We start from the raw sequence: 26,321 nt of genomic DNA, 5'->3' as shown, positions 1-26,321 counted from the left end.
TGAAAAAACAGAATACACAAAATCAACATACCACCCCAAACGATAACAAAACCAAAACGAAAACTATCCTCGAGTGTGACTTAAGACCCAGGACTGGCAGCCGGCATCTCCCCAAGTATCCATGACTCATCTACCTGTTACCTGGCGAAAGAAAATCATTTTGTGGGGTGGTGAGTATTGGAACTCAGCGGGTAAAGAAAGATAGTACATGAACGTAATATATAAATAAAAAGTGGGCCAAGACTATACAGTCTCATAAGAGGAAATAACAGATACTACAATAGAATCAAAATAAATGCTCATACCTGAAACCATATCCTAGGTTAGGTATAGTAGGTCAGAACTGGTACTAATCTGCTACATTACTATTCATAACTACAGAGGTAATAAGCAAGGTATATACAAATTTCCAATAACTAAACATCTACAATGAGAATATATCTCAACATAAGTAGGCATATCAGTATATGTGAACAACAGCAGCAAGTAAGCAATATCAGCATATATAAACAACAGTAGTCCAAGCAATTATAATAACAGCGTATGCACGGATTGTCACTCCCGCCCACCTCTCTGCACCATGACCCCTGTATGGTCGAGAGGCCGGGTCAGTGACAGACTGTACACCACTCCAGCTACCACTCACACGAGTGGTCAAGAGGACAGTTGCATAGTAGCTAACTAGCTACATCTGCGACAGGGTCCCTGCTGCTCGTACTCCAGCTACCACTACCCATGAGTGGCCGAGTGCGGCACGACAGGACAAGCGGCATCAACTCCAGCTACCACCCTCTCGAGTGGTTGAGGATGCGGTCCCTTTTTAACAACTCTCTCGACCGCAAGGGAGAATTGGTCGTTGACATGATGCATCAAATGCAACAATCATCATACAAATATAGACAAATTTAGGTATGCTACATGAAGCCAGCATGCTCATTATAGTACATAATAAACAACAGTCAAAGCATACAAACATGATATCTAGTATCTGCTACTGATCATGGACAACAATAAGAGACTGTATAGATATGGAAACGAATTTCTCAAAGATCGCGTAGAAGTATCAAGCGCAGGAAAATAAGAGTGGAGTCAAGGTAAAAACAATTTCTTATCAAAAATAGTTCATGTACCAAGGTCAAAGTACTAAAAGAAACAAAACAAGAAGTATCTACCTCTAAACATAGATCATGATAAATCAATCTCACGTCGAGACGCCTGTCTCGAATCAACGTCCTCTATGGTGGCAGTCGGGCAGCAAAGCACACTAACGATCGGTGATCGAAGGCAACCACTGTTCCAAACCACCGCTCGAACAGCAAGAAGCTGAAAATATCTTGGCGTCGGGTGATGGAAGGAGGAAGAATTCGGGCTCGGTGACGAAAACCACGGTGCTGATCAGGGACAGAGGAGGGATGACGACAACAGGCCAAAGATGAGGGAGCAACATCGCAGTGCTCGCGATGATCCGATGGCGCTTGTGTTAGGGAAAGAGACCGGCGGCTATGATGCTCGCGTGCGAGGAAAAGAGGGAAGAAGGCTCGGCTATGGCTCGGGAGAAGAAGAAGGGCCGGTCGGCGCTAGGGCACAAAGGCGACAGTGCTACGGTGCTCGCGTGAGAGAGCGAGATCGGCGGCGTTCAGAAACTCGAGAGGGGAAGGAGATTGCTGGCTAGGTTGCAGTGGCGAGAACAAGAGAGGAGGATAGGGGAAGAAGAGATTCAGCGCTGGAGGGGGAAAAGGAGGTGTCGGGTAGGTTATTAAGGATTGGAGGGATTTTATAACAAATACTTAGGTTTAGTGCAATTAAACCCTAAGTTGATTCCTTAATCAACTCCTACTTCCGGGTATTCCTAATAGGCTTTTATCGGCCCCATTAGTGCATTCCCTCTAAATACATCATACGAGCTCCAATTAAATCCCAGAAAATTTCTAAAAATTTCTAAAAATTCCATTAAGATTTTTCGTCCATTAAAACCTTATTATTTAATTATTATTTGAATACCGTATTTTACATATGACGTTAGCATTGTACACATAGTGAACTGATAAGACCATAAAAGAGGAAAAGATACTGTGGTTTGGTAGCTGAAGAGCCCAAGTGATGTTTCTCAACATTTTGCATCCCGAAATGTTCAATTCATGAAGAATAGGAAACAATGTTTGAGGCTTGACTGCTCCCCAAGTGATTTCTTGCAAATTGTTGACAGTTGTCAGCGCCATATACCTCAAACATTCAAAGCCTTTTTCAATATCCTTGTTATTCCCGGTAACTATTAATTCATCATCTATCATGGCATCTACAATCTCTAGTCGTTCAAGACCCTGCCTTATGTTGTCGCTCCTCATGATTCTCTCAAATAGTTGGCTTGGACAAGCTAAGTCTCTCATGTCTTGTAGTTGGAGTTTCCATATAGATAATAGTGGTAGAGAGCCCAACCGTTCAAGGGTTGCCTTTGAGTCTAGGGTAATTCCAATGTATTTTTGTCTTCCTTGAAATTCCTCTAGCTCATTCAAGTTAGCATACTTGCTCTCATATGAATCCAACAATTTGAGCAAAGGTAAGTTGGATAGTGTTCCCATAGGTACTTTGATAAGACGCTCAGTTCCTACAAGAAGCAAGTACTCAAGTTTGGCAAGGCTACTCAACTCTGTTGGTACTGTTACGATTGGGGTGAAGTTCAAGTTTAGATGTTGGAGCTCAGATAACATCTTGATTTCCCTCGAAAGCTCTGCGATGTCTGTACCAGAGAGTTCCAAGAATGCCAAAACAAGCAAAGCCTGAAAAATGTCCCAGGAATTAAGTGTAGCATATGGTTCCGTTGGAGCATGAGCATGGAAAGTTTGGGGAAATGGGAGTCTGCTTTGGCAAGGAACTTAAATCATTATCCATGAATGATGCTCGCTCTACCACCTGTCATTCCTCATTCTCTAGTTCCAACTGATTCAATCCAGCATGTGCTTTAACAATCCACCTGTATTGATTGGATCCACAGTCTGAGACCATCCATAAATCCATGTCTCGGATCACATCATGCATCTTGATACCTACCGTGTGTTCACTATCAACAAGCTCTAAAAAGCATGCAAATGTAAGTCTCGATATGGGAGTGCCCTCGGTGGAATGCTTTATTGATCGAGTTAAACTCATCAATCTGGCCGAGGCCTATCAACACTGTATTAGTTCAACTTTGTGAATTTTGAAACCTTCAGGCCACAAAGAGCAGCACAAGCGAGCTCTCATGTTGTCATCTTCCAGGCTAACATAACTAAGTTTAAAAGCCAAACATAGGATCTTGTTCTTTCATACTCGTGACTTCTGGCATTTGTGATGGCCTCAACTGCATGAGAGCATCGTTCCAAGAATCCCATGACCTCTTTGCGGACATGGCTCTGCCAACGGTGATGAGAGCAAGCAAGCCGGCACACTCTTTAACAATTTCTCTTGCTAATTGATTAATTCCTGGCTCTGAGTTGATTACATCTTTACCTGCATACTTTAGAAATAGTTCCCATGCTGGATCAGATGCCAAGTTTGCCAATTTTTTCTTCTCATTAGCATTCATTCTTAGGGCTGTAAACAAGCCGAGCCGAGCCGAACTTTGGGGTATTCAAGTTTGTTTGATAAGATAACCGAGCCGAGCCGAGCTTAAAATGAACCAAGCTTTTGAAATGAGTGTTCAAGCTTGGCTTGGTTTATTTTTTATGAGCTTGAGCTTGTTTAAAGTTTGGCTTGAGCTTGGTTCGTTTAGATGTTATCAAGCTATCAATTCAAGCTTGGCTTGAGCTTGGTTCGAACTTGGTTCATTTAGGTGTTATCAAGCTTTTAATTCAAGCTTGTTTGATTATTTGAAACTTTTAATTATTTGATTAGTTATTAAAATTGATAATTTAAATTTATTTATTTATTTTATTTTATTTTATTTTATTATTTATTTAGCATATTGAAAAGAATTTTATTAATAAATATGGTTCGTGAACATTGTTCACGAACGTTAACGAGCTGAACACATATGTGTTCAAGCTTGTTTGTTTAGCTTAATGCCCCCAGGGCGTAGCGCAGACGGTGGGCGCATGGTATCTCTGGCGTAATGGCCAGGGGTCGATTCTCAGGAACTGACGACCTGGGGTTTACCCCGCCATGCGCCTATGACCTGTGTACCTGCATGAACCTCCCTCCATATCCGTGGGGCCGGCACTAGGGGGGCCGCTAAGGTAGCGGATCTACCTTTTTGTTTGTTTAGCTTAACAAGCTGTTCAAGTTTGTTTGTTTAATTAATCTAATGTATATTGAACCTACATAAACAAGCTCTTACCAAGCCGAACACCAAGTTTATTTACAAACGCTTGGTTCATTTACAACCCTACTCATTCTAGTGCATACTAGCTAGCTCGCTGAGCATCGTAAAAACTATCACCTTGCGCTTTTGCTCCTTGCCATGCTCGGCAGTTACTTGTTCCATCCCCAACATGAAAAGTTCATAGGATTGCCAAATGACATCAAGAAACAACAAACAATGCTTTTCCTTTAAGAAGTTGCAGAGCTTATAAGAACAGTCATCTTCACTCTCATCATCTTTTAGATTCAGTCCTACATTCTTAGCCAGGTCCATCTGAAGCTTTTGCAATTTACATTCTTTGGAGGCCACAATCCAGACGACGTGCTCAAACTTGAGCTTGGAGATCTATTCATGGTTATTGATGAGTAATGACGATAAAGATAGCAATTCAGGAGATTTAGAGATTGATTTTAATTATTGATGATTTACCATATTTGGATTGTAATCCAAACCATATTTTTCATTATTGCTATATTTATTATTACTATATTTATAATAATATATTTCCATATTTATCATTATATTTTTCATATATTATCTTGACAATATGTATAAATAAATGAGTTAGCCTATGACAATTATCAATCAATAATAAAGAAATAATTGTCTTTTCTTTCCTTGTCTCTCTAGTTCTTTCTTATATCTATGTGTTTCCGCATTATGTTTTTCAATATGGTATCAGAGCCATGATCTTTAACACTGTGTGTGCAATGATTCATGGCGATCGAGGCGGAACAGCAAATGCTTGGATCACAATAAGTGGAGAAGTAATTGGGAAGCAATGTAGAAGCGAATTAGGAAGGGGGATCGGCCAGTGAACTTTAACACTGTGTGTCAATGATTAGAGGAGCCATAACTGTATTTTTTTTTGGCATGTGTTATTTTTCAATATTAGATTATAAAAAAATTTATATTATTAATATTTTAATATACTAAACTTTTAATATGATATAAATTTTATACCGTTTATCTTAAAAGTTAAAAATTATATCTTTTATCAAAATACTAAATTCCATAATACTAAAGTTCAATAATTAACAAATTCACCTTTCATAAACTAATTCGCTATGTATTCTATACAAACTCTTTCGCATGCTAAGAACCAATTAAGATTGATGCGGATGTAGCTGGGGGCGTAGGAGTGATTAGGGAGAAAGGGAAGGGCAGTTCGGTCATTTACAAGATTAGGGTTTTGAGTTTATAAGATGCACTGTTCATTGGGAAGAGGAGGGCGGGTTTTTTCTTCGCCGCCGAGCTCACATGCGGGGAAGGAGTCCTTTCTCTACGCCGACGTCGCCCAGGAGCTTAGCCGTTGCCTCCGGCAGCCACTGCTGATGCCTCCAGCGGCCGACGTCGCCTTCGGCAACCACCGCTGCTACCTCTAGTGGCCATCGCCGCCTCCTGCGGCCATCGCCGCTGCCTCCAGTGCCCGGCGGGCAACCACCGCTGCTGCCTCCCTTGGCCCGCGCCACCTCCGGCGGCCAACCCCTCTACCCCCAGCGGCTGGCACAGCCTCCGGCGGCCACCGCCTCTCACTCTCTAGCGGTTAGTGCCGCTTCCGGCGGCCATGGGAACTGCCCACCGCCACCTCTTCCCGCGTCTAGCGCCGTACAGCGACCGCCACCGTCTCTCCCAGCAGCTGCCACCACTTCTTGTGGCCTTACAGGCGACTCTGAAGTACCCACAGGCGACTCCGATGACTCTACAGCCGGTGCCCACTGTTTGCTACGCAGATCTGACCATTGTTGGATGTCAGCCATCGAGCCGTTCTATTTCGTTTCGTATCGTTATCACGCTTGTGAGTTATTAGTATTATCCGGCCTGCGCGCCGTTGTCGCATTCCGGCTTGCAAGCCGAGGTCATATGCTGGTCGTGTCGCCGTCGTATTTCGATTGTGTGCCACCTTTAGATCCAGGCCGTATTCGGCTCAGCATCGTCACCTCCGGACCCAGCTCCTCTTCGGTCGGTTCAGAGGCATCCATGGGACTATAAAGGCGACTACTGGGTATGTAACAAATTATGCGGAGGAATGTGAGTGATGTAGATGGGATCTATCCCTCCTATATGACGGGAGCGACATCATGATTCTTGATAGAGTGAGACCACTAAGTGCATGATCATGCCCAAATGAGTCAATATGAGATATTGAGCTTATTTGATTACAGTGAGTCTACTTGGAGTTCAAGACATAAATTGATTAGAGGATGACACGGTCTATGCCTCAATTGATCAATTTAGATGTCAAGAATAGAAGGTCATTGTCATATATTGTGAGAGTCACAATTAGTAATCACAAAGGTGATGTTGGATCTCAACATTCTTGTAACTTGGGTAGTAATGATGTGTTGCTAGATACCGCTCATTACTTATGTTTCTAAATGGGTTTAGGAGCATTGCCAACGTTACAAGAACCTATAGGGTCACACACAAAGAGCAATTAGATAGAGATTAGGTTCATATGATGGACCAAGAGGATTAAGTTCATGTGATGAACCAAATTGGATTAAGAGTAATCCAAATTAGACTAATTGAGTTGAACTCAATTTGATTCATGTGTTGAATGTGTCTAATTTAGATTATGATTCATTGAGTCAATTTAAACTAATGAATAGAGATTCATTAAATTAAATTGATTTGAATCAAAGGTTAGATTTGATCAACCATGGGAGATAAGAGGTCAAGTTTGACTTGACTTGAGAGGGAAGATGAATTGTCAAGTTTGACTTGACCAAATGTCACCTCATTGTGTCATGGCATGGGCCGGCCAATGATGATGTTCCACATCATCATGACTACATCATTATGTGCCACCTCATTGGGAAGACCAAGAGCCATGACTCTTGGTATTACATGGAGGTTTAAAACCCTCCTTTATGTGGCCGGCCACATTAGTGCAAGTAAGTGTGCTTGTGGTAACTTCTTCTTCCTCTCCTCTTCTTCTCTCCCTCTCCTCCATTGTCGTGACCATCCAAAAGTACTAGCACACTCTAAGTGGTTTTTCTCCATCTCTTGTCCGTGTGGATACGTGTAGAGGAGTGTACGCTTGACACTTTACGAGATCCGGCTACCATTTGGACGAGCGGGATAAACGAAGGGCATCGCTATAAGGGTAACACTTCTTTTCATGTAGATCTAAGGTAGATCTAGTGTAGAAACATGTACATGAATTATATATATATATATATCTTCGCACGGATCCGTGACTAGCTTCGGGGTTTCCGCAACGCAAAAAGCGATTTTTGCGGCTCGAATTGCTAACAAAGTCGGCTCTATAAGATCTCCTTCTCGAACAAAACGTCGAAGGTGGAGAAGTCTCGTACACGGAAATGACGCTCAGAAATGAAAAACAGAAAGAAACTTGAGGTACAAGGTGTGTTGTTCGAAAAAGGGAAGATCATGACTCTATTTATAATCCGTTGGTCAAAATTGACCGTTTCCTGAGATTGTGTGGTCTGGGCGCCCGGACCTATAGTCAATGCACAGCCAAGCTTTACATTAGCTTTTGGCCTAATTGCTGGCCTAAGAAGGTGTCGATGCGCAGCCAAGCTTTACATTTGCTTCCTTCATGGTCTGCCATCAATGGACCTATAGGCAAGGAATGCACTGACCTGTGGCCAAGGATTGCAAATGCAATTGTGTAATTTGAGGTTGCTTAGTGTCAGCTGCAGAGGTTTTGGTTTTGAAATGCATTTACTTCTTACAGGAAATAGTTAAACATCAGACTCAGACTGTCCACTTGGTTATTTTACGGGTTACATTCACTGTGGTTCCTATTTTTCATAATGGTGTGTGTTTTGTTTTGTTAGTCGAGATTATTACCAGTTCCATTCGTGAATATATTTTATATTATATTTTAAAGTTTCTATCTAACTCAAAATTCAGGTTCTCATGGTTTCTTATTGATATATTGTTAAGAAAAATAGATATCTTTTAATAAATCAATTGATTTATCTTTAGCTCTTGTTTTGTATTGTCGTACATTGTTTTTCTCCTTTAAAAATAATATGTCCAATTAATCTTATTAATTATATTTCAGCAAATTAATTACGCGTTGGAGAAATACCAAATTTTATCAAATAATAGTACAGTATAGCTGTGTACAAAAACAACATGAACCTTTTTTTATTAAAGTTTTATGTTTCTGTTTTTTTTTTCTTCTAATTAACTAAATTTAGATTTTCTATATTTCTTTTTATTTTTCTTTTTTTTTCTATAAAAAATTAAAAGCAAAACAGCTTAATAAATAAATTATATATATCTTACTATTTTATTAAAAATCTCCCTGTTTTACTAACTAATTTTGGTGAAGCCTAAAATACATTTACGTTAATGTCCTTTTTTCTATTTACACTAAAAATAATTCTAAGGTTTATTAGTAATTCCACAAGCGAAACAATCAGTGATCTAAAGTTCGAGACTCAGATACAGCGTATTATTATGAATTTTTCTCATCATTAATTTTCTCTAGTTATTTTATATAAAAAAAATATAGTTCTCTTTAGTCTCATATCTTAGAATTAACAACACTATGATAAAAAAAAGCTTCTATAAATATTTTAAACCGACGATGTTAAAAAATATACTTTTCTTAGTTTTTTTACTAAGACAAGTATAATATTAAATTAAAATAATTTTTTGCATAGGGAAACCCGACGATTAATTCTTGGTTTATAAGGGTGATACTAGAAAATCTAAAAAATTCGGATTTTCAAAGACACAAATAATTTATATATTATTATATTACGTACACATGCAACACGTGTGGATGATGACACTAGTATATATAAATTGCTTTGGTCAAATAGTTCAAGGTTTTGTTTTACATAAAATAACTTCAAATTTAAAATTATATCATATATGTGCTAGTACCAATAAATTTTATTATAAATTAAAATATACTATTAATATTATTGAATTATATTATATACAAATTATAAAATATAAATTAAATACTATCAAATTAATTTATTTTAAATTTAAACATGAACAAGAAATCACAATACCTCAGCCGTAGTGGTGCCAACGCTGATGAGTTCCACCTGACCTATCTTTCTTCGAAGTCTATTCATGAGTGTCACCGGGTCGACTCCGTCACCCACCACGGTCAAATGGCACGTACTCGAGTCCAGCCATACTTGTAACACCTGTGACCATAACGACGACAACTAATCATGGAATAGAAGCATGATCCAAGCTCCAAATGAAAAAAGAATAAACTAAATAATTTAATTAGTAATTTGAAATATAATTTTACAGCACGGGAAGAAAGATACAAGGACAAAGGCAAATTAATACCCACCTATTTCAGTAGTCAATCGTTAATATAATTGTTATATTTAGAATGGAACAAATGAATATAGATCAGGAATGAAATGGATGATTACCAGGAAGTTCAATGACAGTCTTGAAAATTCTAGATTTATCTTTAGGTAACTTCACGCCCAATTTCAACACAATTTTTTGCTGAAAAACAAAAGCAACAACAAATTAAAATCAACATCTAATTAATTTAAAGAAATTAAGAATTATGGATCAAATCTGGTCTCTCTATCAATCTATAACAAAGCTTAAGTACCTTCACTCAGGCATTTTCAGACATAGAGATGGCAATTTTCAAAAAATGTTGTTTCTTACTAAAGTATATATGGAAAAAAGAAAGATTTGCATGCTTTTGTTCATAAAAAATACTTACGAAACCAAACTTGATATAGGGGAGGAGCGAATTCTTGTCATTGGCATTCTCCCATTGGATATTTTCCCACCAATCCTCTTGGCAAAATATACCTTTTAATTTGTTTTGACAAATCTCAGCCCCAAACGGCAACTTTCTAAGTTCTGGACATGAGCTTACATATAGCTGCTCCAAGTAGGGGAAGGTTAGCGATTGCCGTGAGATGCAATTCAATGAAGGCAATCGAGCCAAAGAGAGTAAGCGTAAGCCAATACTAGAGTTGGCGGAACTTCCAACACAATTTATCAATTCTTCCATCTCACCACAATTTGATACTTTCAAGACATTAAGGTTTGGTAGATGAAGAACCCAGGTGATGTTTCTCAACATCTTGCAATCAAAAATGCTCAATTCGTGAAGATTAGGAAATACCGTTTGATGCTCAACTACTTTCCAAGTGATTTCCTGTAAATCATTGACAGTTATGAGCGTCATATATCTCAAACATTCAAGGCCTTCTTCATGATCATTGTTGCTCTGAGCAATTGTTAATTCACCACCTGTCGTGACATCTACAATCTCTAGTCGTTCAAGACCCTGCCTTGTGTTGTAGCTACTCATGATGCTCTCAAATAGTTGGCTTGGATAAGCCAAGTCTCTCATGCTTTGTAGTTGGAGTTTCCATGTAAATAATTGCGGTAGAGAGCCCAACCGTTCAAGATCTATCATTGAGTGCAAGGTAATTCCAATATATTTCCGGCACCCTTTAAATCCTTCTAGCTCATCCAAGTTAGAATACTTGCTCTCATATAAATCCAACAATTTGAGCAAAGCTATGTTGGACATTGTTCCCTTGGGTACTTTGGCAAGATGCTTAGTTCCAACCAAAAGCAAGTACTTGAGTTTGGCAAGGCTACTTAACTCTACTGGCAGTGCTTTGATTGGGGTGAAGTTCAAGTTTAAATATTGGAGCTCAGATAACATGTTGATTTCCCTCGGAAGATCTGTGATGTTTGTACCTGAGAGATCCAAGAAGGCCAAAATAGGTAAAGCTTTGAAAAATGGCTCAGGAATTAAGTCTAGCTTAGGGTTCTGTTGGAGCATGAGCATGGAAAGTTTAGGAAATGTGGGAGTCTGCCTTGGCAAAGAACTCAAATTATTATGCATGAATGATGCTCGCTCTACCACTTGCCATTGCTCATTCTCTAGTTCCAATTGATTCAATCTAGCACGTGCCTTAACAATCCACCTGTGTTGATTGGATCCACAATCTGAAGCCATCCAAAGAGCCATGTCTCGGATCACATCATGCATCTTGATCCTCGTTTCACCATTCTTATTAACGAGCTCTAACAAACATGCAAATGTAAGAGTCTCGATATGAGAGTGCCCTCGGTCGAATGCTTTATTGATCGAGTCAAACTCATCAATCAGGTCAAGACCTATCCAACACTGTATTAGTTCATCTTTGTCGATTTCAAAATCTTCAGGCCACAAAGAGCAGCACAATAGGCGGGCTCTTATGTTGTCATCTTCCAGACTATCATAGCTAAGTTTAAAGGCAGCAAACATAGGATCTCGTTCTTTCATACCTGTGACTTCTGGCATCTGTGATTTCTTCAGTTGCACGAGAGCATCATGCCAAGCTTCTCTTGACCTCTTTGCGGACATGGCTCGTCCAACGGTGATGAGAGCAAGGGGCACACCAGCACACTCTTTAGTAATTTCTTTTGCTAGTTGATTAATTTGTCGCTCTGAGTTGATTACATCTTCACGTGCATACTTCAAAAAGAGTTCCCATGCTTCATCAGATGACAAACCTTTCACTTTTTTTATCACGTTAGCACTCATTCCAGTGCATACTTGCTCGTAGCGCGTCGTGAAAACTATCACCTTGCGCTTCTTCTCCATGCCACGTTTAGGAGGTTGCATACCCAACATGACAATTTCATAGGATTGCCAAATGTCATCAAGAAACAACAAGCAATTTTTTCCCTTTAAGAAGTTGTGTAGCTTATAAGCACGATCATCTTCACTCTCATCATCTTCAAGATTCAGTCCTACCTTCTTAGCCAGATCCATCTGAAGCTTTTGCAATTTGCATCCTTTTGAGGCCACAATCCAGACGACATGCTCAAACTTGAGCTTGGAGGTCTCTTCATGGTTGTTGATGAGCTTCAAAAGCGTCGTCTTTCCTATCCCTCCCATGCCGTAGATGCCTATAACCCTGACATTTTCATCCTTAATCTGGTTCACAATCTGGATCACATCCGACTGCATCCCGACGATATTATTTGAAATCGGAAGCTCCACTGCAGGCGGCGGCGGCAGCCTTGCGGCAACCCTAGAAACATCCACTCGGCTAATCAATTCCTTCGCCTCCTCCAGCTTCTTGGTGACCCTCCAATTGATGGCGACGCAATTCCACGACCAGCCTCCGAGGCACCGCATCGCCCCGTAGTCCTGTTGGATGGCGGCGACCTCCGTATATACAAACGCCTCGGCCTCGCGCTTCCACAGTCGAGCTTCTGCGGTGGCGGTTTTCCCGTCGCGCTCAGCCTCATCGATGGCCCGGTTGACGTCTACCAGTTTGGCCTTCAATCGCTCCGCGTCTCTGCCCAAGTCTTCGACACGAGATCGAGGCCTGGCGAGGAAGATCGAAGCTGCATCCCATATCTTGTTTAGGATTTGCCCGATGCCAATGGAGGGAATCATGGCGATCGAGGCGAAACAGAGAATGCTTGGATCGCAATCAGTGAAGACGGAATTGGGAAGAGGAATATTACTGAAACTTCAGCAATCGAGAAGCGCATTAGGAAAGGGTATTAGGTTGTGGACTTGAAGTCAACGGACAGCAAACTTGGAGCCGGCATGCTGAGCTGTGGTGTGTGTTGTCATGTGTTATTTTTCAGTATTTTATTTGTTTAAAATAATTTTTTTTTAAAAAATAATAAAGTATTTCTTATTGACACAATTATTAAAAATGCATTTAAAAAAAAAACTGAAAACACCCTACCATATTTCGTATATTTTTTAATCTAAAATATCAATAAATTAATTCGATTTAATAAATAAATATACATAAAATACTTTTATATTAATTTTTAAAATTTAATTAAAATTATTTAAACGTGAAAAAAATTACTCTGATGTCATTAAAATTAAAATTATTGTCTATTATAATTTCACAACAACAGTAGTTATTATTATTATTATTATTATTATTATTATTATTATTATTATAATAGGAATAGAGACATAATAGATACCTTCAAATAATATAGTAGAATTTCTTCTTTAGGAACTGGATGAATATTACAAAGCAATCTTATGAAGAACTGCTTAGTGATAACTTCGTGTCTCGTAAAGTAATCTTATGAAATTGCGGGGCAATAATTCTACATCCCATAGAGTAATTTTACGAAGAATCGCCTAGCAATAACTCTGCATCTTGTAGAGTAATCTTATAAAGTTTGTGGGGGCAATAAGTCTGCGTTTCGCAGAGCAATCTTAGGGGGTTTCGTCAAGCAATGACTCTGTGTTCCGTATAAAGTAATTTTATGGAATTTCACCGAGTAATGATTCTGCATTCTATAGAGCAATCTTAGGATTTCATCGAGTAATAACACTACGTTTCACAGAATAATTTTATAAAGAATCGTTGAGCAATAAATCTACGTTCTGCATAGCAATCTTATGAGGTTTCATTGAGAAATAGCCTTGTATTCCACAAAACAATCTTATAAAGGCAATGACATTGAGGTTCACAGAATAATGTTATTAAGTGAGTCCTTCATTATCAAATTATTGATTATCAATAAGTGGTGATCATCAAATAGAAAATGTTTGAGGTGTTTTCTTTGATCCCTTTCCATCTTATGTGCTGATTGATGATTGGTAAAATAAGTGATGAATGTTAGGGTAGTTCTGTTAATTTCTTCTTCATAATATATGACAATTAGTGAGTGGTGGATGGATAATGATTGTCAAAGGTGGTTTCCTTAGAACCCTCCTCACTTTATATGGTGGTCAAGGATTGGAAGCATGATAATGAAGCATTAGAAGCTGCATTCTCACTAATATAGACAGGAAGAAGTGGAGAGGCGTAAGGACGGGTGATATGGAGATTCTTTTCTGACAACTATATAAGCATCTCAGACAGTAACTTCGAGGTATGATGATTTTCTTCAAGTAGCAAAGGTGACTTTTTCTTCTTCAAGTTCTTTTTCTTCTTTCTTTACTTTTCATCTTTCTCAGTAAATTACTAACTTGAGCATCGAAGGGGGCGCGCTAAAGGAGTCAGCCCGACTCTAATCTGTGTTACCGTCTCAAAGCCACGAAGCAATATGAGAAAAAAGAACTTGCTAAGAAGGAGCCAAAGAGAGTGGGAAAAGGAGCCATCAAATTGGCATTGTATGTGGGAAGCTCTTACAAAAAGCTACTATGACACGATCTGGGAAAGCGACAATGGAAGATTTGCTGAGATATTTGGTTGGGTCTTCCCAACCTTCACTACCTAATCTTAATGCAGGTAGTTGGGATTCGAGATTATCTAAGAAAATCTTGTGTTTGGCGGCGACACTTTTATAAGAAATTTGACGACCTGAGGATAACCCTAGCCCATCTAGAGGGAAAGAAACACTGCCTACTGAAAGACCCCCGATAATTACTCTTGTCTCACCTAGTTCTAGAGGGGTTATTTCTAAATATCGAAATGATAAATGGCTAGTTATCAACACACCTGTTGTTCCATCACCAATGGTGCCTCATCCGAATAATAATTTGCTAGAGGAAGATCATATTCGTATTTCCTGTTCTAAAAGAATTATCGCATTGTAGATCCCCTTTTCTAAGGAGATCTTACGAGAAGATTTACCACGTCATTTCTTACATCTCATGTTGCGGAATATAAAGATTCTTTATATACAAAGGATCACCTATGCCATTTCGAAAATACAACAGTACTTTATCAATACTCTAGAGGAGTTAAGTGTCATGTCTTTCTAACCACTTTAGTTGGACCGACACAACAATGCTTTAGTGCATTAAAATCAATAACTATCTCTTCTTTTGATGAGTTCACTATCTTATTTTTACGGCATTTCTCCAACTCTAAGCGGTACATTCCCCCACCTCAGCTTATTTAATCACAAGCAACTCCGAGACCAATGTGATAGGACCTTTGCATTTGGCTAGAGGGGGGGGGTGAATAGCCTTTCTTCGATATTTCACCTACAACTTGTTAGCGGAAGCAAATACAAATAAAGGAAAGACAAGAAAACAATGTTAATTCTTTGGTTTACTTGGTCTCCACCTCCTTGAGGTGACTAATCCAAGGCACACACCCACATAATGAAGCTCCACTATAAACTTCTCCTTCTCGAATCACAACCGAAGGTGGAGAAACCCTTACAAGATTTTCTCTTCCTCTTTACAAAATGAGATCTAGGATTGGGAGAAAGAGGATTAGAATCTGTAGACTTTAAGATTACTTGATGAGCACTTTTTCAGTTTTGAACAGTTATTTTTGGCTCTCAGCTTTAAGAACTGCTTTTATAGTTTCTCCTGATATCAGTCGACTGATATATCTATCAGTCGACTGATGGACTTCAACGACACTTAAGATTTTGAGAGATTTTCAGTCGCTAGCCCATAATGGTCATCTACCAGTCGACTGGTGTTGGTACCAGTCGACTGGTACCCGATCCAAACAGCCTGCCGATATTCTGTTTATTTTGTGTCTTGGTACCAGTCGACTGGTGTGTGTACCAGTTGACTGATACCTTATATCTTTTGAGATCACAGTATTTTTACAGTTTTGATACTTACATTACTTTACATATTTGAATTACTTTCTCAGCTTAGACTTCATGCCTCCAAGCACCTTCCATCAGCCTTGCGCCCTTAGGATGCTTCCGTCTCCACAACTCCTCATCCTTGCGCTTGCCTTTCAAGGCCTCCAAGCACCTTCCATCAGTTTTGCGCCCTTAGGATGCTTTCGTCTCCACGACTCCTCATCCTTGCACTTGCCTTCAAGGGCTACCTTTGTCTTTGTCATGTTAAGTCACCTTTTTGCCAAAAGGTCACACCTCCTGGACTTCCCTTGCCAAGTCTTAATATCTGCTCACTCAACATTTATGTTAGATCACAATTAACGCCTAACTTAAACTTATTTAACCAAACATCAACAATGAGTAATGTCTTGAGCAAGATTGCTCCAACAATATATTCAACGATATACTAGGGTAGCTCATAAAATTCCATCCACAGTTCTAGAGATATTAACAAGAACTTTTGTACAAGGGCTCTAAGAGGGAGATTTCTTTCGTTCTCTATCAAAAAAAACCTCCAACAGATTATGATGCAACCCTGGTACGAGTAGAAAAATATATAAATGTTGAAGGAGATTTCTTTCATTCTCAGGTCTAAGACCAGTGGATATACTCTGGTCCGAGACCGGTGGCGATACTTTGGTCTGAGACCGGTGGAGATACTCATGTCCAAGGCCGGTGGTGATACTCTTGTCCAAGGCCGGTGGTGATACTCTGGTCCAAGACTAGTAAAGATACTTTGGTCTGAGACCAGTGTGTTGGTTGCTACTCGAAAAACCTAGAGGTTCCACTGTACAAAAATTTTGTACAAAGGTCTGAACCTTTTCCTAGCTACCATGTGTTCTTTTAAATTAAATTTTGGATCACCTGCGGAACTTAACACGTTTGATCCAAAACTTAATCTATTTGTTCTTTTAGGTTTTAACTTGGATGTCCTGCGGAACTTAACACGTTCGACCCAAATCACCTTAAGTTATTAATTCTATTAAATATTAATTTCCATAATTGGTTCCCAGTACTGACGTGGCGAGGCACATGACTTTCTTGGATATGGGAGCAACTACCACCGACTAGACAAAACCTTTTATGGAAAGTTAATATTTAATTTCCTAAAATAACTTTAGGTTAACCGAAAGGAACAATCAAATCACAAGGAAAAATAAAATAAAAGAACATAACATCGAAAAACATATTCGAAAGACTAGAATCGTAAGTCTCTTGTATTTGGTATTATTTCCAAAAATAACTAGATGATGCGGAAAGAAAAAATTACTAGTTATACCTTTTAGAAAGACCTCTTGATCTTCTACCGTATTCCTCTTCTAACCTCGGACGTTGTGTGGGCAACGATCTTCCGAGATGAGAAACCACCAAACACCTTTGATCCGGCGGTAAGAACAGGGGACCCTCGTTATGAGGGGTCAACGCCACATGGAAGTCAAAGGGCCAGGTGGTCCATCGAAGAAGGTCGGACCAAATCGGCCGATCGGAGAAAGGGGGCTGACCGACCGGATGGCCGACCGGTGTTTAGCTGATGGCAAAAGGTGCCCTGATGGGAGTCGGGGTTCCGACGCTCATTGAACAGGATCGTAGGGCCGAGCGGATGGCACATTCGGCCGAAGACATAAGGCAGCCTACTGCTAACAGTCTCCACAAAGCACATGACCGAGAATCTCCCAAGTAAACCACTATATATGTCCGGCCGGACGTATGCGGAGGCTGTCCGGCCGGATGTCCTACAGGGAGTAAGGGGAAAAGGACAAAGGACATCTTTTTCTGACAGCGGGCATGTTCTACGTTCAGGCCATACTCAAAATCTACAGCAGAATGATCCGCTGTCCCATCAGAGACGTGTTAAACTGTAGCAGTATGGTGTCAGGTAAGCTTCTCTGACAAGCCCACACTACGGTATGGGAAAGGACACGTGTACACCTCGGTATGCGCGTACTCGCTTCTCCACAGCCCTATATAAAGGCCCTCACCCTTCGCCGGAGGTACGCGTTCTATGATTTTTGGAGCCAGTTTCTTGTTCTCAAGCTTTGCCTGACTTGAGCGTCGGAGGGTCGTCGCCGGGAACCCCTTCCCGGCCCGACTTCTGTGCAAGTTCACCGGAGGTCCGTGCGGACGATCAGGGATCCACGTCAGCAGACCGGAGAGCGCCGCATGCCCAGCGTCCGTTGATACAAATTTCGGACAGGATCAACCTTCTTCTCCTCCTAGCTAGGTTCGGCTAAAACAAGAAAGCTTCACCAAGGAAGAAGAAAAAATCACCAACCAAGCTCCAAGGGATGCAAGCTTTCTCTCCTTCTTCTTCTTCTTCTCCAAGTAGTATCCGGCCACCACAAGAGCTCCAAGCCAAGAGAAAGGTTCGGCCACCACCAAGAGGAAGAGGGGAAGAGAGGTTGGCCGGCCACACCAAGGAATAAGAGAGGGAGAAAAATAATAAAGGTTGTGTCTCATGAAGGCACCCCAACCCCCTCTTTTATATTCCTTAGCCTTGGTAAATTAGGAAATTTAATTACAATAAAATTTCCTTAATTTCCTTGACATGATTTAATTGAGAAAAATAAAATAAAATTTCCCAATTAAACTTATATTGGCTGGCCACATCATAGAGAGGCAAATTAGACAAGTTTCAATCAACAAATTAAAACTTCCTAATTTTTTTCCAAAAATTTTAAAAATAAAATTTCTCTTCAAAAGTCCCTTCATGGTTGATAAAAAGAAATTTCTATAATTTTAATTTTTCAACATGTGAATAATTTTCAAAGAGAAAATAAAATATCTCTCCAATCTACAAATAAGGAAAGAGATCTAATCTCTTTCTTTAATCTTTTGTAGATCCTTTTTAAAAGAGATATTTTAATTTTCTTTTCTTTTATAAATTATATCTTCCACATAATAAAAATTAAAATTAAAATTATTTTTAATTTAATTATGGCCGGCCCCCTCTAGCTTGGGTTCAAGCTAGGGCCGGCCACCCATAAACCAAGCTTAGGCCGGCTCTAGCTTGATTCCAAGCTAGCTTGGCCGACCCCCTTTAGGTGGGTATAGAAGGTGGGTATAAGTCGGTATAGTACTCTATAAATAAGAGGCTACGATAGGGACCGAGAGGAAGAATTGGTTTTGGTCTCCCGATAAAATTAAGTATCCCGTGTTCGCCCCGAACACACAACTTAATTTTATCAATAATAATTCATTCCACTAGAGAACTATTATTAAACTACCGCACTAATCCCAAATTACATTTTTGGGCTCCTTCTTATTATGAGTGTGTTAGTCTCCCTGTGTTTAAGATATCGAATGTCCACTAATTAAGTGAGTTACTGACAACTCATTTAATTAATATCTTAGTCCAAGAGTAGTACCACTCAACCTTATCATCATGTCGGACTAAGTCCACCTGCAGGGTTTAACATGACAATCCTTATGAGCTCCTCTTGGGGACATTATCAACCTAGTATCTCTAGGACACAGTTTCCTTCTATAATCAACAACACATACTATAAGTGATATCATTTCCCAATTTATCGGGCTTATTGATTCATCGAACTAAATCTCACCCATTGATAAATTAAAGAAATAAATATCAAATATATGTGCTTGTTATTATATTAGGATTAAGAGCACACACTTCCATAATAACTGAGGTCTTTGTTCCTTTATAAAGTCAGTATAAAAGAAACGACCTCAAATGGTCCTACTCAATACACTCTGAGTGTACTAGTGTAATTATATAGTCAAGATAAACTAATACCTAATTACACTACGACCTTCTAATGGTTTGTGCCTTTCCATTTTGGTCGTGAGCTACTGTTTATAACTTATAAGGTACTGATAACATCATCTTCTGCATGTGACACCACATACTATGTTATTTACAATATAAATTAATTGAACAACTACAAACAAATGTAGATAATTTTGACCAAATGTGATTCTTTATTCAAAACAAATGTTTACAAAAGCTTAGGCTTTCAGTATACAGTCCAACAATCTCCCACTTATACTAATGACTAAGCTGTCATATCTTCTACCATACATCTGATTCCCATTCCCTCCACATGCCGATCAAAAGCTCTCGCTGGAAGGGCCTTAGTGAAAGGATCTGCCAGGTTATCCGCTGATGTAATCTTGGCGATGACAACTTCTCCTCGCTTCACGATATCTCGTATCAGGTGGTACTTGCGCTCTATATGTTTACTTGCCTTATGAGCTCGTGGTTCCTTCGAATTTGCAACTGCACCGCTATTATTACAATAAATTGTGATGATTTTGGGCCAACCAGGAATCACATCTAAGTCCATTAGAAAGTTCCTGAGCCATACTACTTCTTTAGCTGCCTCAGAGGCTGCTACATATTCAGCTTCCATGGTTGAGTCCGAAACGCATTTCTGCTTAACACTCCTCCATGAAATGGCTCCACCTCCTAAAGTAAACACATAGCCTGATGTAGACTTACTACTGTCCCTATCTGATTGGAAATCTGAATCCGTGTGACCCACAGGGAGCAAATCGTCTGCTTAGTAGACTAGCATATAATCTCTAGTCCTTCTCAGGTACTTTAATATATGCTTTACCGCAGTCCAATGTCCTTGTCCAGGGTTACTCTGATATCTGCTGACCATGCCCACGGTAAAACAGATATCAGGTCTCGTACATAGCATTGCATACATAAGGCTTCCTACAGCCGAAGCATAAGGAACTGCTTTCATGTCTTCTATCTCCTTTGATGTCTTCGGAGACATCTCTTTAGATAGAGCTATTCCATGCCTAAAAGGTAAGAAACCTTTCTTGGAATCCTGCATGCTAAAACGAGCAAGGACTGTATCTATATATGAAGCTTGGGACAGACACAACATTATTTTCTTGCGATCCCAAGAATGTGTGCACAATCTCCTAAGTCCTTCATATCAAATTGTTTGAACAACCATACCCTTACGTCCGATAATACCTTGACATTGTTGCCAATTAACAAAATATCATCTACGTATAATACAAGAAATACCACCATATTTCCGTTACACTTCTTGTATACACAAGACTCATCCGGACACTGAATAAATCCATATGACTGGATTACTTCATTAAACCGGATGTTCCAAGACCTTAAAGCTTGCTTCAGTCCATAAATGGACCGATTGAGCTTGCACACTAGATGCTCTTTGCCTTTTTCAATAAATCCTTCTGGTTGCTTCATATGGATGTTCTCTTCAAGACTTCCATTAAGGAAAGCTGTCTTGACATCCATTTGCCAAATCTCATAATCCATATGAGCAGCAATGGATAAGAGTATCCGGATAGACTTAAGCATGGCTACCGGTGAAAAGGTTTCCTCATAATCGATTCCCTCTTTCTGAGTATACCCTTTCGCAATAAGCCTAGCTTTGAAGGTTTCTACCTTCCCGTCTGTCCCTCTTTTTCTTTTGTAGATCCACTTGCATCCAACAGCTTTTACACCATCAGGTGGTTCTACAAGCTCCCAGACCTTATTAGAGTACATAGACTCTATTTTAGAATTCATCGCCTTTTGCCAAGATGCTGCATCTATATCTTAGAGTGCTTCGTCATATGTCCGGGGATCAGGTTCATGTTTACCCGGGATCAAGTCCGAAGACTCTCCCAAAAAACATGAATCTCTCAGGCTGCCTTACAACCCTCCTACTACGACGAAGCATTGTCTGTGGTTGTGTATCATGTGTGACACGTGTTGCAGTCTCTTGTGGTACTTCATCTTGTACTGTTGGTACTAAAGTAGATGTGTCCTCTCTTAGTTCTTCTAAAACAACTTTACTACTGGGCTTGTGATCCATTATATAGTTTTCTTCTAAAAACTGGGCATTGGTGCTAACAATGACCTTCTAGTCTTTAGGACTATAAAATAAACCACCTTTCGTTCCTCTGGGATATCCCACAAATATGCGAACTTTTGTACGAGATTCTAACTTATCAGCATCTGGTTTCAGCACATGTGCTGGACTACCCCAAATCCGAATATGTCTTAGACTGGTTTTCGCCCATTCCACAATTCTGTGGGAGTAGAAGAAACTGATTTAGAAGGTACTAAGTTCAGAACGTATACTGCTGTTTCCAGAGCATATCCCCAAAATGAATTTGGTAATTCTGAATAACTCATCATCGATCTAACCATCTCCATAAGAGTCCTATTCCTTCGTTCTGTTATACCATTCTGTTGGGGTGTTCCAAGTGCAGACAATTGGGAGTGAATCCCGGCCTCTGATAAGTAATTCCTAAACTCTCCTAAGAGGTATTCGCCACCACGATCAGATCGTAGTGTCTTGATACTTTTACCTAGTCGTTTCTCCACATCAGCCTTGTATTCTTTGAACTTATCAAAGCACTTGGACTTGTGGCGCATTATGTAAATGTATCCGTATCTTGAATAATCATCTATAAAAGAGACAAAATATTCAAAACCACCTCTTGCCTGGACAGACATAGGACCACACAAATCAGAATGAACCAATTCTAACACTTCTTTGGCTCTATACCCCTTGGCCTTAAAAAGCCTCTTGGTCATTTTACCTTCTAAACAAGATTCACAAGTTGGAAAATTTTTCAACTCTAATGAACCCAAAAGTCCATCGGCTATAAGCCTCTGAATCCTACTTAAGTTAATATGACCAAGCCTTAGATGCCAAAGATATGCTTTGTTCATTTCCGAAGGTTCTTTTCTCTTATTAGAGTTAGAAGATGAGTTATAAATTTCCATGTTTTACTTTGTGGGAGAAATTGGATTTAAAATATACAAATTTCCAACTAATATACCAGAACAGATAATCACTTTATTTTTCTTAATAACTACATCGTTACTAAAGGAAACTGAATATCCATCTAAAAACAGTTTAGAAACTGAATTAAATTCTTTCTAAAACTGGGTACATAAAGACAATTTCTTAAAATCAAATTTCTATTTCTACTAAAACATAAGTAGACGTCTCCCACTGCAACAGCTGCCACCTTAGTAGCATTGCCCATGTAGACGGTAATCTCTCCTTCAGATAGTCGTCGGGTTTCCTGGAACCCCTGTAAGGAATTGCAGACATGATCAGTGGCTCCCGTATCTACACACCAGGTGCTGGTAGATAACACCGCTAAACATGTTTCAATAACTAGAGCATGAGATATACCTTTATTTTGGTTCGTACGAGGACAGTCCGCCTTCCAATGTCCTGACTGCTTGCAGATGAAGCACTTGCCCTTCGGCTTTAAATCCTGTACTCTGAGTTTTATTCACTTTCTTTGCTGAGCCAGCTTGTTTCTTCTTCTTCTTTCCTCTCGGTTTAGAAGTAGAACCATTTTCAGCATAGTGAATTTGAGAATTGTGTCGAAATAATCCTTCTGCTGCTTGAAGCTCTGTCAGTAGTTCCGCTAATGAATATATCCTTTTATTCATATTATAGTTCAGCCGGAACTGCTCAAAACTTCTAGGTAACGTTTGGAGGATTATATCGATCTGGGTTTCCCCATCAATTTCTCCTCCAAGGATCTGTATTTCGTTCAGATAAGCCATCATCTTTAGGATATGATCCCTCACAGGAGTACCCTCTTGCATGGTGGCTGTCATTATCTTTCTCATGGCTTCTTGCCTAGAAGCCCTATCCTGATGACCAAAGAGTTCCTTGAGATTGTTCATGATATCATAGGCTGTTGGTAAATCTTGATGCTGATGATGCAATACATTTGACATTGAAGCTAAAATGTAACACCACGCCATCTCATCTGCTTTTACCCATTTCCTATGATATTCAATCTCCTCTTGGGTAGATTCACCAGTGGGTGCTTCAGGGCAAGGATCAGTCAGTACAAATTTATAACTTTCATCAGTAAGAACAATGTACATGTTCCTTTTTCAATCTATGTAATTAGGTCCACTAAGTCTATTCTGTTGAAGTATGATGGACAGTGGGTTGAAAGTCATCCTAAGAATCACAAATAACTTTTGGTCAGAACTCTAAATTTAGAATAATATTGATTCCTCAAACAATACTATTTTAAATTAACCAACACCTTAAAACACCGTGAATATTGTATGCCACGATAGTGTGGACGTATACAAATTCAACATTTGTAAAATGAGGGTTTCACCCATTAATTTTATTATCTTGTCAACCTAACTTTTTGACAAATAAAATTAATAGTTAGTATCATTTGGTCACACAAATAATAGCAGTGACTCCGATAGGGAGGATACTATTAGATGTGTCTAAGTGTATACCATTACTTGACATTAAGTCCATTAATAAGATTATGCCCCTTCCGATGGGGAAGATCACACGCTCTTAATTAACTTCTTATAGTCATCCAAAATGGAAGTCTGTTCTAGTGATCCACAAACAAGCTCATCCGATATAGAGGAAGGCACTCAGAGCCAACGCGCAAGCTTGTTTGCATCACTTACAAACCAGTAATGGAGACCATGGGATTTACTTAAAAATCTCTCTCCCACTTAGTTATTTATAAATGAGGAATTTTAACTATGCTAGCCTACTAAACATGTATACTAACGTGCACACACAGCACAATATAAAAGCAATAAATAGAAAATCTAATTTTCAACTATTATGGCTTTTATCTATAGTTGTCTTCCGTGTGTTGTCATCCCAAGCTGCTGCCATATTTGGCCACCGCCACCGGGTCTAGCTGTCGCATCCATCTTGCTCCTAGTTCCGCTGCGCCTCTGGTCCTTAGAAGGTTCCACGCTTTGCAAGATTCGATTCGCGACGTAAATAGAATTTTACATTTTTGATCCTATATTCCATAAAAGGAATGTACATGTATCTAGATCAAAAATAAAATCCTAATAAAACTAAATACAGCTCTTGCTGTATTTTATAATACAATCATGCACACACATATATATGCCCTTGACATGTCCAAGGGTCCAATCACACACATAAAACTATAAGCCATAATAGTTGGATCCTGCATCCACAAAGTTAGCACATCCTACTATTATCCTGCCTAAATTATGTATGATATGTGCATAATTAAACTAATACCAAATACACAGAGACAAAACCCTAGCTCTGATACCAATTGTTGGTTGCTACTTAGAAAACCTAGAGGTTCCACTGTATAAAAATTTTGTACAAAGGTCTGAACCTTTTCCTAGCTACCATGTGTTCTTTTAAATTAAATTTTGGATCGCCTGCGGAACTTAACACGTTTGATCCAAAACTTAATCTATTTTTTCTTTTAGGTTTTGACTTGGATCTCCTGCGGAACTTAACACATTCGACCCAAATCACCTTAAGTTATTAATTCCATTAAATATTAATTTCCATGATTGGTTCTCAGTACTGACGTGGCGAGGCATATGACCTTCTTGGATATGGGAGCAACCACCACCGACTAGACAAAACCTTTTATGGAAAGCTAATTTTAATTTCCTAAAATAACTTTAGGTTAACCGAAAGGAACAATCAAATCACAAGGAAAAATAAAATAAAAGAACACAACATCGAAAAACATATTCGAAATACTAGAATCGTAAGCCTCTTGTATTTGGTATTATTTCCAAAAATAACTAGTATGATACGCAAAAAAAAAAAATTACTAGTTATACCTTTTAGAAAGACCTCTTGATCTTCTACCGTATTCTTCTTCTAACCTCGGACGTTGTGTGAGCAACGATCTTCCGAGATGAGAAACCACCAAACACCTTCTTCTCCTCCTAGCTAGGTTCGGCCAAAACAAGAAAGCTTCACCAAGGAAGAAGAAAAAATCACCAACCAAGCTCCAAGGGATGCAAGCTTTCTCTTCTTCTTCTTCTTCTTCTCCAAGTAGTATCCGGCCACCACAAGAGCTCCAAGCCAAGAGAAAGGTTCGGCCACCACCAAGAGGAAGAGGGGAAGAGAGGTTGGCCAGCCACACTAAGGAATAAGAGAGGGAGAAAAATAATAGAGGTTGTGTCTCATGAAGGCACCTCAACCCCCTCTTTTATATTCCTTAGCCTTGGTAAATTAGGAAATTTAATTACAATAAAATTTCCTTAATTTCCTTGACATGATTTAATTGAGAAAAATAAAATAAAATTTCCCAATTAAACTTATATTGGCCAGCCACATCATAGAGAGGCAAATTAGACAAGTTTCAATCAACAAATTAAAACTTCCTAATTTGTTTCCGGAAATTTTAAAAATAAAATTTCTCTTCAAAAATCCCTTCATGGTTGATAAAAAGAAATTTCTATAATTTTAATTTTTCAACATGTGAATAATTTTCAAAGAGAAAATAAAATATCTCTCCAATCTACAAATAAGGAAAGAGATCTAATCTCTTTTTTTAATCTTTTGTAGATCCTTTTTAAAAGAGATATTTTAATTTTAATTCTCTTTTATAAATTATATCTTCCACATAATAAAAATTAAAATTAAAATTATTTTTAATTTAATTATGGCCGGCCCCCTCTAGCTTGGGTTCAAGCTAGGGCCGACCACCCATAAACCAAGCTTAGGCC

The 26,321-nt window shown here is 39.1% G+C and overlaps 3 protein-coding genes across 4 annotated transcripts; all 3 read right to left on the bottom strand.

Annotated features, from left to right (window-relative positions):
- Positions 1-78: 78 nt before the first annotated feature.
- Positions 79-12,842, bottom strand: LOC121989692 (probable disease resistance protein At1g61300). Of its 2 annotated transcripts, none has more exons than XM_042543873.1 (4): positions 10,029-12,842; positions 9,721-9,799; positions 9,340-9,480; positions 79-141 (listed from the first exon to the last, which is right to left on the bottom strand). In XM_042543873.1, exons 1-3 carry the CDS (start codon positions 12,720-12,722, stop codon positions 9,428-9,430), a joined length of 2,826 nt encoding a protein of 941 aa, XP_042399807.1. In that variant the 5' UTR covers positions 12,723-12,842; the 3' UTR covers positions 79-141; positions 9,340-9,427. The 2 variants fall into 2 exon arrangements, with proteins under 2 accessions (XP_042399807.1, XP_042399806.1); XM_042543872.1 differs by lacking the exon at positions 79-141 and adding an exon at positions 4,250-4,681.
- On the bottom strand, positions 1,983-3,562 carry LOC121991597 (disease resistance protein RPS2-like). Its single transcript, XM_042545582.1, has 3 exons — positions 3,307-3,562; positions 2,972-3,071; positions 1,983-2,856 (listed from the first exon to the last, which is right to left on the bottom strand). Exons 1-3 carry the CDS (start codon positions 3,560-3,562, stop codon positions 1,983-1,985), a joined length of 1,230 nt encoding a protein of 409 aa, XP_042401516.1.
- LOC121991596 (probable disease resistance protein At1g63360) lies at positions 4,370-4,800 on the bottom strand. Its single transcript, XM_042545580.1, has 2 exons — positions 4,789-4,800; positions 4,370-4,681 (listed from the first exon to the last, which is right to left on the bottom strand). The coding sequence occupies exons 1-2, from the start codon at positions 4,798-4,800 to the stop codon at positions 4,370-4,372; spliced, it is 324 nt and encodes a 107-aa protein (XP_042401514.1).
- Positions 12,843-26,321: the final 13,479 nt, after the last annotated feature.

Source organism: Zingiber officinale, chromosome 6B (assembly GCF_018446385.1).
Source record: "Zingiber officinale cultivar Zhangliang chromosome 6B, Zo_v1.1, whole genome shotgun sequence".
Taxonomy (NCBI): domain Eukaryota; kingdom Viridiplantae; phylum Streptophyta; class Magnoliopsida; order Zingiberales; family Zingiberaceae; genus Zingiber; species Zingiber officinale.
Note: the sequence above shows the minus strand (reverse complement) of the source record. Positions and strands in the feature narration are given on the sequence as shown.

Coding starts and splice junctions, on each gene's coding strand:
- LOC121991597 (XM_042545582.1), bottom strand. CDS start 3,562: ATGAATGCTAATGAGAAGAAAAAATTGGCAAACTTGGCATCTGATCCA. Junction 3,072..3,306: donor ACAAATGCCAGAAGTCACGA/GTATGAAAGAAC, acceptor CATGCTTTTTAG/AGCTTGTTGATAGTGAACAC. Junction 2,857..2,971: donor TGTGGATCCAATCAATACAG/GTGGATTGTTAA, acceptor TTGCCAAAGCAG/ACTCCCATTTCCCCAAACTT.
- LOC121989692 (XM_042543873.1), bottom strand. CDS start 12,722: ATGATTCCCTCCATTGGCATCGGGCAAATCCTAAACAAGATATGGGAT. Junction 9,800..10,028: donor CCTATATCAAGTTTGGTTTC/GTAAGTATTTTT, acceptor TTTGTTTTTCAG/CAAAAAATTGTGTTGAAATT. Junction 9,481..9,720: donor GACTGTCATTGAACTTCCTG/GTAATCATCCAT, acceptor TTATGGTCACAG/GTGTTACAAGTATGGCTGGA.